Source organism: Coenobita brevimanus, chromosome 114, assembly GCF_032717465.1.
Source record: "Coenobita brevimanus isolate Jiangsu-jjx chromosome 114, ASM3271746v2, whole genome shotgun sequence".
Lineage (NCBI taxonomy): Eukaryota > Metazoa > Arthropoda > Malacostraca > Decapoda > Coenobitidae > Coenobita > Coenobita brevimanus.
The window spans coordinates 7,676,386-7,689,133 of NC_137067.1; the positions used below are offsets into that span (position 1 = coordinate 7,676,386).

Here is a 12,748-nt window from a genome sequence, read left to right on the forward strand (position 1 = left end):
CTTGAAGCCCTCTCACGTGACTTTTGAAACAGACTCCCATGGGAGATGTTGTGTGCTGATGATTTGGTGTTGACTGCAGAGAATGAAAGGGAGGTGAAAGAAATGTTAAGGAAGTGGAGAGATGGTGTAGGGCACAAGGGATTAAGAGTAAATGCAGATAAAAGAAAAGTGATTGTACCGTATCTAGTGCCGGGGGCGGTACTGTCAAAGAAGAGGGGGGAGTGGGCACGTGCGATCTGCCACAAGGGCGTGGGAAGTAATTCCATTTTGTGCTGTGTTTGTGATAAGGGGGTGCATAAGAGATGTAGTGGTATTAGAAGCAGACTGCGAGATAATGCTAAGCTCATATGTGCGGTGTGTCGGGGAGGGCATGTGGAGATTGTCAGGCATGAATGAGATGATCTTGTTTATGAGTCACTTGAGTGTGTGGAAGTTTTTTTTTATTTGGGAGACATGTTATGTGCTGAAGGTGGGGCTGGCACTAGCTCTGTGGCTAGAGTGAGGAGTGGTTGGAAGAAATTCAGGGATTTGCTGCCTCTCCTGACATTGAGAGGGCTGTTCCTCCGTGCTAAGGGATTTTTGTATGGGACATGTGTTAGGAGTGTAATGCTGTATGGTAGTGAGACCTGGGCAGTAAAGAAAGAGTATATTCACAGGCTTAGACATACAGAAATGGGAGTGATTAGATGGAGGTGCAATGCATCCTTGAGTGCAAGGCCTGAGGGGGCTAGTTTTACAATAGAAGAGTTGAGAGATAGGTTGGGACTGGAGTGTATTGGTTTTGTGATGAGGAGAGGTAGACTGTGATGGTTTGGGCATGTATAGAGGATGGGGATGGTAATTGGGTGCAGCAGTTGAGAGTGTTAATGTTGGGGGTGGGGTAGCGAGAGGTAGACCAGGGACCAGGTAGTTGAGTGTGACTTCAGGGATAAGGGACTAAATAGGGAAGCTCCCAGAGATCGAGCAGCATGGAGAGCTGCCATTAGGTGACCAAGGCCAACTCATGCAAGCATGTTGGAGCCTTCAAAAATGAAACAGATCTTGGAAAGTTTGGTTTCCCAAACCTGTATCATCCATACCTTTATAACTGATCTCTTGTTGCCACATTCCCTTCTGTTGTTTGAAACTCAGTCACCACATGATCACTTTTTCCTAAAGGACACAGATATTTCAGAGATTCATTTATGTCAGGTTCTTTGGTTAGCAGTAAATCTAGTCTAATTGGTGTCATCACCCCCCAAATCTTGTCCCTTCTTTAACCCGCTGGGTCATTACATTATTTATTGCTATATTTAACATTGTACTGCTCCACGAATCTTCACTACCTCCTGAGTCCCACTCCTCCCTTTGCAATTGAAATCACCCACCAGGATTATATTATTTCATTTCTGAATCTCTTTCTGTAGGTGTCTAACCATGTCTGACAACATCAGGTATTCATTCTCATTCCATGCCCTTGTCTTGGGGGGGGGGGGGACATATGCTACTGTAAAAGTCTCTCCTGTCTTTCCATGAGGTTTCTAGTTTCGTATATATCACATCTGTCCTACCTTCTTCCAGTTCCATATCATCCACATTTATGCTGTTCTTCATTGCTATCCTCACTTCTCCCATTTTTTCTTTTTTTATCTGTTCTTCATAATTTGTATTTACTATCTTCCACTTGGATATCAATAGCCGTTCTTAACTTGGTCTCTACAAAGCACATAATATCTGGCTCATTTACCTTCAAGAAATCTTTTATTTCTAGCCTTGCCGAGGTGAAGCCATCTTTGTTACTATATGCCACTTTCAATCTTTTTACTTTATATTTTATTCTCTCCTTCTCACTTCCATTCTCCATCGGTATCACTTCGTCAGTTTCTGATCTATAACTCCAATAGAACTCTGACTTCTCTTACTCCGTTCTCTGGTGGTTTTTTCCTTAGCTTCCTTGACTAGCTCCTTTATTTTAGCTCATTTGCATCTCTCCTTATCCAAACATTCTTGAACCCCTCCTTGTCTGCTAGTTTCCTTGTCTTGTTAATCTCATTTATTGTAACGTGTGGCCAAAGCTTAACTTTTAGTGGCCACACCCCTCCCATCTCGTATCTTCCCAACCTAAACACTTCTTTTGTCTCTTCTTGAACTTCATTATCGTCCTCCATAGCTAATGGTATTATCTCTATTAGCCCTTCTCATGTCTTTTCTTTCCCTTCTTGATCTTACTAACCTAGGTTTTTCTTTTAATCCTGTAATTATCATACTTTTTTTTTCTTGTCTGCTACATCCCTTAGCAGATTTTTTTAACTTTTTAGTATCTTCACCACTTCCTTCACCACCTTTTCCTGGTTTTCCTTTCTCTGTTGTTATAAAATATCCTTATTTTACCTGTTGAGTTTTCTTTAACCCCTTCTGTTCATCTTGGGTTTCCGTGATATGTTCCTCGTGAATCTTAGTTTTAGGTTCATGCTCATCAAGTTTACATTTCATCTTGTCACTTTCCTCCTCCAGCCTCCCTTTTTCCCGTTTAAGCTGTTTTATATCATTTTTTACTGATTCATTACTTGCTTCTATTTCTGACACCTTTCTCTCCTGGTCAACACTGCGTGAGCAGATGCACTCAAACTTTTTTTTTCAACTCCTTCATCTCCATCTCCTGTTCTGAGGTCCATTCCTGTAATTCACTAATTATTGCCCATACCTGTTTTAATTGCTGGGCATTCTTCTCAGCCATTTTCTCCACACTTGCTACTCTTGTTTGGTTCAGTTTAATGCTTCCGTCGTTTTGGTCTTCATTGGAGATCCCAGTGAACTCACTATCACTGGATATAAACAGTTATTTGTTGCATCATTGTATTGAGCATACTACAGTACTTGCTGCTTCCTTCATTTGCATTGTCGCTTTCTTTGTACCTCACCCCAATCTTGAAATGGGAATTAGGGTTGGAATTATTATGAATTAAAAACAGATGTCTTAGTTAGGTCGCATCTTGAAAGTATTAGCTTTGTTTTTGCCCAAGATTCACATAGATATGAGCCTGGTGGACTGTCGAAAATCACTTCACCCAAGGAGTTTCAGAGATCTTTTTTTTTTTTTTTTGTACAGCTGGGTGTCTTTCCTAGCATGAGGATGATAATGATGATGACAGTGATGATAATGATATCTGTCTGTATTTTAATTATTATTTGATCTGCATTTCAGTTGGGTGTCGTTCTTGCCAAGAGAAGTACTAGAACACACTGAGAGTTATCAAGATGCACAGGACTTACTTTCTTCGCGTCGACTGCTGGCTCCTGTATACTATATCCTTGCTGGCACAGAACCATCTCAAGTAAGTACAGGGTGTGGAGTGAGACATCTTTACATGGTGGTGCTGATATAATCAAGCATCTCCACTGCCTGGTTTTACAAATGTCCCTCAGCTCCCTCTCTGTCCCCTGAAAGGAGGAGAGTGAGCTGAAGAAGAGCAGCTTCAGCCTGCATTCCACTGGGGTTTAAGTCCAGATGTGTCTAGAGCCACAGCAGTAGTCCTTTGTATGTACAGGCAACCTTCAGTACCAGAACATCCAGTAACAACATTTTTGCCCATCCCAGTTGCTATTAATTGCAACAAAACCCATTTATTTGAATCGATTCTCATTATCTGAATTGGCAATTCAAAAAAATTCCCTTATGAAAGATTTTTAAATAACACTAAATGCTAGACACAAGGAAATACCCAGCCAACCACTGGAAAGTTTGTCTGTACTGGATTTCTTTTGCGTTATACCCTTTTACCAAGTCAGTAGTCCACTGTACCTGGGAATAACTCATTGACCATTTGACATAGACCTATGTAGTGTAATCTGTGTGTTATTGAGTATTGTCTGAATTCTGTTGCAGGTGTTCTTACTACTGTAATGCCAAATTTTGCAAGACTTTAGGCATAAAGCTGGCTTTTTTCTTTGATTAAGGGTCACTGACCCCACAAAAACATTCTTTAGCCTCCAGTCAGCTGACCCCTGTAAACACTTCATTCAGCTGCCACTGTTTCCATACAATGTTGATGTCTAAATTACATCCACAGCTGCTTCTAACATGTGTGTATATTATCAGTCACTGTAAGTCACATTTTCATAATGTAATCCAAAAGAATTGTGAAAACGACACTTACAAAGGAAGAGAAGACACCATCTTTGTTTACACAATGGAATCATACCTCTGACCTTAAGCTACCTCGTGCTTGCTCCTGGGCTGGCTTGGCTTGGCTTGAGGCTGGCTAAAGCTCGGCCTGAGTTCATCTTTGACTCTTGCACTGCAAAAGTGGAAATGGGCACTTTATTTAAGAGAGGCTCAGTCCAGGGTATGACAAAAATGTGGCATAAGTCTCTAATGTGACTGGATATGTACTTAAGAGCTGACTAAAATCTCACATGATAACCCTGTACAGTATGGCCATTGAACATAACCCCATATAACCCAGGTGTTATTGAATGTTATACAAAGTCTGTACAGGTGCTGTGCTTTTGTAAGTGTATGATTGTGACTGGATATGCCATTACTCTTGAGGAAAACCAGTTTGACTGGCCAAGCAGATGTATCAGCTGCAGGAAAGCAACTGCTCCTTTGCAGTAAACTGATGTTTCCCTGTGGCAAATAGTGCCGTGCCACAGCAAGGTGTGGGGAAGTTTGTAGAGGTTTGGTTCCTGGAAGGAAATTGCATTTGCATTTGTGCTTCTCCACTTCGTTAGTAGAGGCACCATAGTGGGCTCCCCATCACTCTGTTATTTGTTAATATGGTTACCACCCAGTGTTATAAATGATTTCCTGGGTTTCAGGAAACCATTTGGCTTGTCGCTCAGTGCAGAGTCCCCTGAAGTGTATCCATCCATCCATCAATCATCCAATCCTACATTGCCCCATGAGGAGCGTAGAAGCCTGGGGCTAGGCAAGTTGGTCCTGACATTTAAGATGAGAGTGACTGGCCTCACTCATCCCTGAGTGGCATTACATGAGCCACTCCGTGGATATAAACCTTCACCGTCTCAATCCAATTGGAGCACCGCATTTACCCATTAAACCACCAGGCGCCATAATTTGGTTATATGGTTACCACCCAGCGTAGTAAATGGTTTCCTGGTATACAGGAAACCATTTGGCTTGTCACTCAGTGTTGAGTCACCCATAGGCAGAAGGAACGGGAAAAAATGAAGGAACGAAAGACAAAAGAGGGAGTTTAAAGTCACCCGTAGATAGAAAGATGAGGAAAGAATGAAGTAAAGAAAGCCAGAAGAGGAAGGAAGGAAAGGAGGGAGGAGAGGAAAGGGCAAACACCTGAGAGCAGTACTACACTGAGTGAGTGGATGGTGAGTGCCCCCACCTACCACAAGAAGAGCAATAAAAAGTGACAGGAAGGATGGGAGAAATAGAAGGATAAGAGGACAGACACAAAAAAGAATGATAATGGTGAAGGAAGAAATAGGTAGCACTACATTGAGTGGATAGTGGCCACACCACCTACCACCAGTGAGGGACTACCGTACTTTGGGGATGATTAAAGTCAGACACATATAAAGGTGGCATCACACTAGTCCCTTGTTTTTCCAGCAGAACTCATTCCAGGTGCAAGGTCCCTGGAATCAGGTAAAGACCACATCACACCACACTGTGCCTTAAGCTTTGAGTGGTTGACAGAGATGCTTCTTTTCCTTCTCCTTTATTGAGTTCAGCCCAGTTTTTTGGACCCGTGATCATCTACTAGTGCTCAAGGCCATGTTTATGAGAGGCCTTCTTTACTACCCATCTCTGTAGAAGTTGCCTAGCATGGACCAACTAGCTTACAGCAGTTGTTCTTTGTTCTTGTATAGTAACATGTTATATTATAAAGCATATGTTTTCAAGTCAGATGCATCCAGTAGCAGATCAGCAGTAGGGGAAAAAATATCAGGAAATGAACAGCAGACCCCTGTTATACAATGAACCGGTATACGATCAATTGCTTTTGTGATGACTAAAAAGTTAGGACCATTTTTTTTTTTTTTTTTGGTATGCAATATTACAGTTACTTACAGTGTACAGTGAGGGTGATGGGTTAAGAACCTTTTGCATGCACTGACATGCAGGTCAACTGTTACTTGCCTGGGCCAAGATAGCTGCCAATGTTTACATGCCCATGACTCAACTGTGTCAACCCTCTAACATGCCACCCATTTGAGCCACTCGCCTGCTCCCCCTTTCTCCCTTTCACGTGTCACTCACTTGTGATAGTGCCTCCTTGTGGGTATCATGTTGCATCGCCTTCTCATGCTTGATGTAACATCACAGAACCATATCAATCATAACTGTGCAGTACACGTGATCCATAGACATCAATTTGTGTGATTTGAAGTGGCTTTTTATTTACTTATTTATTTATTTATTTGAGTGATGTAACTTGTCACTTAGCATTCGTGTCAGGCAAGGGTGCAGAAGTCACTGGCCCTAGTTAAGGGAGGCGAAGTTCCAAAGGAGAAGTCTTTCCCATGAAGTAATGCTAGGCATTCTTAAGTGTCCTAAGGGTGGCCAGGGCTCAATTAGCATTACCAAAACTCTTCACCTGCCCCAGTCGACCATCTCTACTGTAATAAAAATGTCAATGCTGTCTTTGCTGTGGATGAGCAGATATCCTCCCTCACTGCTAAGCACATTACCAAAACCCACAACTTCATTATGGAGATAGGGCAGCTGATGTTGATATGGGTGCAGGACCAAAACAGGAGGAAGATATTGCTGGGTTCAAACATAATCTGTATGAAGGTGCAGGAGCCCTTTAATCTGCACACACTGGGCTATTTTTAATGCAGTCATCACCTCACTTTGGGCAATTTCCCGGAAACTGCTGAAAAATTGTTTGTTTTCAGACCTTAATATCTCAGAAACTATAGCAAATAGGGAAACAAATTAACTGCCATTTTACTCTCCAACTTTTCCTCTTGTGAGTGAAAGTATCCCCAGGTAACTAGGTCATTGCGTTGATGAGTAATGACATGAGGAAGAGAACTAATTTTCACTGCAAAAGCAGCATGAGAGCAGGATGTGTTCATGTGTCTGCCCACAGCCCTGACTCTGGCTTTGCTCTCAACATTATAACTTCTCCACTACTAGATAAACTAAACACTTTGCATCTAAGGCATGCCTTATGGCACTATCACTAGTCATCTAGTATCCTTGGAAAGAGACTTGGTAGGGGTGGATGATGCAATTGGCTACAGGCAGCATGGATGGAATCAGAGAAATTGGAACCTGATGACATTGTTACACACCTGACAAAAGCACGGTAGAGATTAACTCTCGCATGTGTGCTATGGAGGGACTCCCTCTGTAACCTTTGGTGGTGATATGAAATAGTGGACAGTTCACACAGTGGCAAGAAGACACTTGTGTGTATAGACATCATCTGGCGGCCCCATAGCAGCCAGATTGTGACGTGTATAGACGTTACCAAGCAGACCGGTAGAGAGGTGGCGTGCGGTCCTAACGGACCCAGGTTCAAATCCCGGCTGGGGCAGGGAACAGTTTAAGGATCTGAATTTCATTAAATCAGGCTTTACTGATCTACCAGAAGACCCGCCGACATGTCGTAAAAATACCCCCGCTAATACCAATACACCAGTCCTGTATGAGACAGCCCTAGCATGTATTCAATATGGACGGTGGGTGTTAGCGCCGAAGTGGTGACATGTAGAGGTGTATGGTATGTAGGAGGACTGCTGGGCCTTGATAGCAGGCTGTGGAGCCTATGCCCAGAGTCGGACACATAAAAAAAAAAAAAAAAAAAAAAAAAAGACAGGGGTTAAGGCCAGCATGGGCTGGTTTGGCATGCAGCACATGAGTTTGGTTGGTGAGTCTGCCATTGCAGACCATGTAGCTGCAGCACTGTTCTCTGATGCTCTCAAGGTGTGCATCATGGGCAGTGCCTACAGTCCCAAGCAACTGTTGAACTTTGGTGAGACTGGGCTGTATTGGAAGAGGATGTCATCCAAGATTTTTTGGCTTTTTAGGAGAGGCCAGTGCTGGGGTTTAAGGTGGCCAAAGATTGGGTCATCCTCATTCTAAGGGAGAATGTCGAGGCCGACCTCAAACGGCACTGCTGGTCTAGCATTTGGAGAATCCCTGAGTGCTGGCTGGCTATGTGAAGGAGAGCCATGACGAGATTTGGAAATCAAACACCAAGGCCTGGCTCACCTCGGTCATATGCAGGACTTACGTCATCACAGGCTATTTGTTGCCCACTCTCCGAGATTAAATTGAGAGAAACAACCTCGTGGTAGGCAGTGCGCTCAGGTGACTAGGTGGATAACACTAAAGTTGTTTTCCTGCCCGTGTACTTAGTTTCCTTGCTGCTGCCGATGGAATAGGGCATCATAACAACATTCAAGACTCTGTACTTCCACCGATTGATGCAGCAACATGCGAGGGCAAACAACCAGTCTACCATCAAGATGTTCTGGTGAAATTATAACATACACTGTGCCAAAGAAAACATCACAGCGGATTGGAAGGAGCTTAAACAACCAGCAAAGAACAGTATGTGGGAGAATGTGTGGCCAGTGTGTGTCCACTCCTTCACTGGCTTTCCTGAGGTTGAGGAAGAACAGCAGAAAGGCATCTCTGAGGATGTATACAGGGACATCCTCGACCTGTCCCGCGAGGTAGGGTTCAGCAAGGTAGATGCAGACGACATGCAGGTGTTGGATGGCCACAGTGAGGAGCTGTCAAATGAAACGTTGGTAACCCTTGTACAGGTTGAAAATAAAAAGTGCCAATAATATTTCAGAACCATACACCATAATATACCTTGCTTTTATACATTTTTACCATGATGTTGTGTATTCATTACATTGATTCTGTATTTATTTTTTTCAGTTGAATGATGACGCTTGAGACTAGTACAGTATATTACCAGTGAGTTCATATATAAATTCTGTGATATTTATCCACATTTCTAAAAGAAAATATCTTGAGTAGTTAAAAGTTGTATCACAAGGGCCTGTGAGGAAAGGTTGAGTGCTTCACTAAGGGGAGTGATGTGCTCTCTCTCTGTATTTTTATTTCTGAAGGGCAAAGTCGTGTCCTTCAGCCTGGAGCTTTTTATTCCTCTTGTCCCCATTATGAGTTAGTACCTTGACTTCTAATCTCCTAAAAGGGGTGCAAGTCTAGGTGCACGTCTGGGTGTAAATTTGGGAGCGGACTTCAACCAAGTGCCGACATGATGTTTTGGTTCTGAGACTGGATCCTGAATAGCCATTGTCTTGTTTTTGAGTAATTATCAAGCCTTGCCTAGACCATGGAACAAGTCCAATCTCCCTGGTATCAGCTAGCATTTATGGAAAGACAGGGCATTAATAGAGAAGCACCAGCTACACCTAGGTGTTTTGTCAACATCCTCTCAGGAAAATACTTATCTTCCCAGAAAACTTAAATTGAACATCCACACCAGAGTGTCTTGTAAATTCAAGAGTTAATGCAGCCATATATATCTTGTACCCTTCACCAAGTTATAGCCCCAGAGGGGCTCAGTTTGTCTGTTTGTTTATTTGTCTGTTTGTCTGTTAACAACTTTATGCTAAAACTACTGGTGAGATTTTAACTAAAATTACAGGGATGATGGGCAGTGACCTTCTGATCACCTGATTAAATTTTAGGCCAAATTGAGCCAAGACCCAGGCTGTAGGCAAAAAAAAAAAAAAAAAAGGTAAAAAATAGTTTTTTCGCCATAACTCCTTTCAAATTCATCATATCGACATGAAACCAAAACCTAAAGGTCCATCTCTCAGATCTGCATCCTATAACATGCCTCATTACATCAGGGGGGTCTCCCCCTCAGTTAGTGGTAGAGGGGTCAGTGTCAGATGGGTTGGGCCTAAAACTTCAAATGAGCAAAAAATTATCAATTTTCTCCCGATGTACTCCAAATTTCATATGTGACACCTTTGACTAGATATCCTGTTGTGTTTATATGTCAGCACTAAAATGACTGCTGAGGATTGGTTTGCCGTTCCTTGGCATCGTTTATTCTTCTTCTTTTTTAATAACAGTTCTTTAAAATTTCACACCTTCATAAACCCCATATATTAAATGTACTGATCAATTATTATTTGAAAGTGGTTGTTTTTGGCCAGTACATCTTGGTGGCAGCTTAATGGGATGATTTAAGCCTGTTTTCAGGCAGTTTTTGTAAACTTTCTTCTGTTTTAAGGCTTAACCCGCCATGTGCCAGTGCTGTTTTAAAATGGTCTGACGTATCAGCCAGTGCCAGTGCCATTTTAAAACGGTTTAAAATAAAAAAAATTCACTTACCGCATTTTTCAAGATTCGTGGGTAAAAATTGGCGGGCATGTATGGTAACTGTTCCTCTACCATCCCCAAGGCTGTCAAGGCCATACACTCACTCGCTTCCCCCCTCACGCTCGCCCTGCCTCACTCTGCCTGTGTTCCTCACCCAGTGCTGTACATAGTGAAGGCATTTTGTAAATACAGTAAAACCTCGATTGAACGGCATTCATTGTAACGGCAACCCCAGACTAACGGCAGAAATCTCCTGAGGAATATTTGTGCAAAAAAATTATAAAAATTCCCCCCAAATGGGCAAAAATTAGAAAGAAGTTCAAATGTGGCGGGCGCTGCGTGCATCTCGATCGTCTGTTTGCAGTTTCCCGCCAACTGGGTATGTTTATGCTCACCCAGTCTTCCTCCTGCCTAGCCTGACCCCAAAATGAAAAATAATTAGCATGTAAGGTTAGATTTATGAACTAGTGTTTTAGACTTCATAATTTACGTAATGCCATCTATTCTACTCCAACCTGCCAACTAATATTTACCTGTATTACAGTAGAGTCCTGATTTAAGACCAAACGAAACGATCCTACAGTAACACGAGCATTTAATTTCTCCCATAATTATCTAATAGCACAGTAATACCACTCAACTGCACGAGAGAAACTGTGGGAAATGGGTGTTTTGGTACTGGATTTCCAGATACAACTCGTGTGTTATGCTTTTGTCGGTCACTGATTGGTTTCCTCGACCCGACCCGACCCACGTGACCCCCATACCACTAGCCACAGCCTGCTGCCTACCTCAGTGTTGTGTTGTGTGAACGGTCGCTGTGATGAGAAGTTTATTTGCTTATTTCCTTGCTCCTCGTTTCCTCTCAGAACTGAGCACGTGCTTCCAAACTAACTTTATTATGCCTAAGCACCCTGAAAGTGCTGTGAACACAAGCATTTATTCTAAATGAAAATGTAAAATTGTTGGACGAAGTGGCGTGTAGCATTGCAGCTTAAATGCAAATGATTAAGACAGATAAAATGAGTCTGGATGTTTACAGTGTGGATAGTTTTCTTTGTTGGAAAAAAAAGTTAATGATGGAGCAGTAAATTTCATGCATTTGCCTTTAGTGCAACGTGTGTGAAAAAAAGAAGAAAAAAGGCTTTGTGCTCGAGCTTTTTGTTATAAACTGATAATCTTTGGTCAAGTAAATTCGGATCTTACGATACGTGAAGACACTACTTGTTGACATAAACAGGCAAGATAATTATATGAGCTCAGTTCATGTGAATTATACTGTCATACAAATTATACTGTTTGGCTGACGTGTTTATTTTTCACGATTTCTGCATTCATGTGTATCTGAGAAGTAAGATACGCAAGCACTCCATTCTGATGACTCCTTTATATTCTTGTTTTCTTTTATTGTTGATGACTAACGGCTTTCAAAAAGTTTCACACTGCATTTTTTTTTTATTAGTACCGAAAGTGATTCGTTTCGAAATATGCCTAATGCTGGCCGGCCATTATTCACGTGTTGTTTAGGTCAAGTTTTTGCCTGATTTCTAATGAGGACTGTCAAGAGGCTTAGTGGCAATCCTTGGTGATTAAAATTTTTATGGGGAGTATTAGGGGCAAAACTAATCGGTTAGGTTAGGTTAGACTGTAGTAGCTATGCACTGACGTGGCCAGTCAGTGGAGGTCGTATGTAAACACACTGTCTTCGGTGTCTTAAGGCAGACGTATTTCTAGTAATCTATCTTTAAATATATTTTTAACAAAAAATATGAGGCTCCTACAACCTAACTTCCATTTTACATTTAAATATATGTCACATTTTTAGCACGAAATCGATTTTGCACGAGGTTCTACATAACCTATCTCGTGTTGTATGAAGACTCAACTGTACTGTACTGTACTTACCTGGATTACTGTACAGTACTTTACAACAACACCACACCTACCTGCTTTATTTTGTTCTAAATATAAAATTTTTTTATTGATTTTGTATGTCTGCACATGTTTATATGCTTAAAAATGTGTTAAAATGTGTTAGTGTGAGTTCCAGGGGTATCAATAGGGGTAAGCCCCAATCTAACAGAATTTCGTTTTTTTCGGCATGCTCAGGGCCCCCTAGGGTGCCATTAAATCGAGGGTTTACTGTATTATCATGTAAGTGTAAGTTGTAACTATTTTCTTGTAAGTGTAAGGACTACATAGTGAAGTCAAGTTGTAAGTACCATCTTGCAAGTGCCAGGACTGTATGTGATGAAGTCAGGTTGTACCTATCTTCAAGTAAGCATAAAATAATGCATTCACAGTGAGAAAGACACACAAATTGTGATAGATGTTAAAGTAATAAGTAATCAGAAAAGTGTACTGAACACTGCTATACCTTCCCAGCATAAATACCTGAGTACCGTATACCTCACATAGAAAACGGCTTTCTCTCACCTACGTGGTGAGCGTGAGAGAGCG

The 12,748-nt window shown here is 41.8% G+C and overlaps 1 protein-coding gene across 1 annotated transcript in view; it reads left to right on the forward strand.

Annotated features, from left to right (window-relative positions):
* Positions 1–12,748, forward strand: part of LOC145418401 (acid ceramidase-like) — a 219,021-nt gene that overhangs the window by 144,718 nt on the left and 61,555 nt on the right. Inside the window, exon 9 of the mRNA XM_080286805.1 lies at positions 3,185–3,314. Coding sequence (XP_080142931.1) covers positions 3,185–3,314 — 130 coding nt within the window. The remainder of the gene's footprint in view (positions 1–3,184; positions 3,315–12,748) is intronic.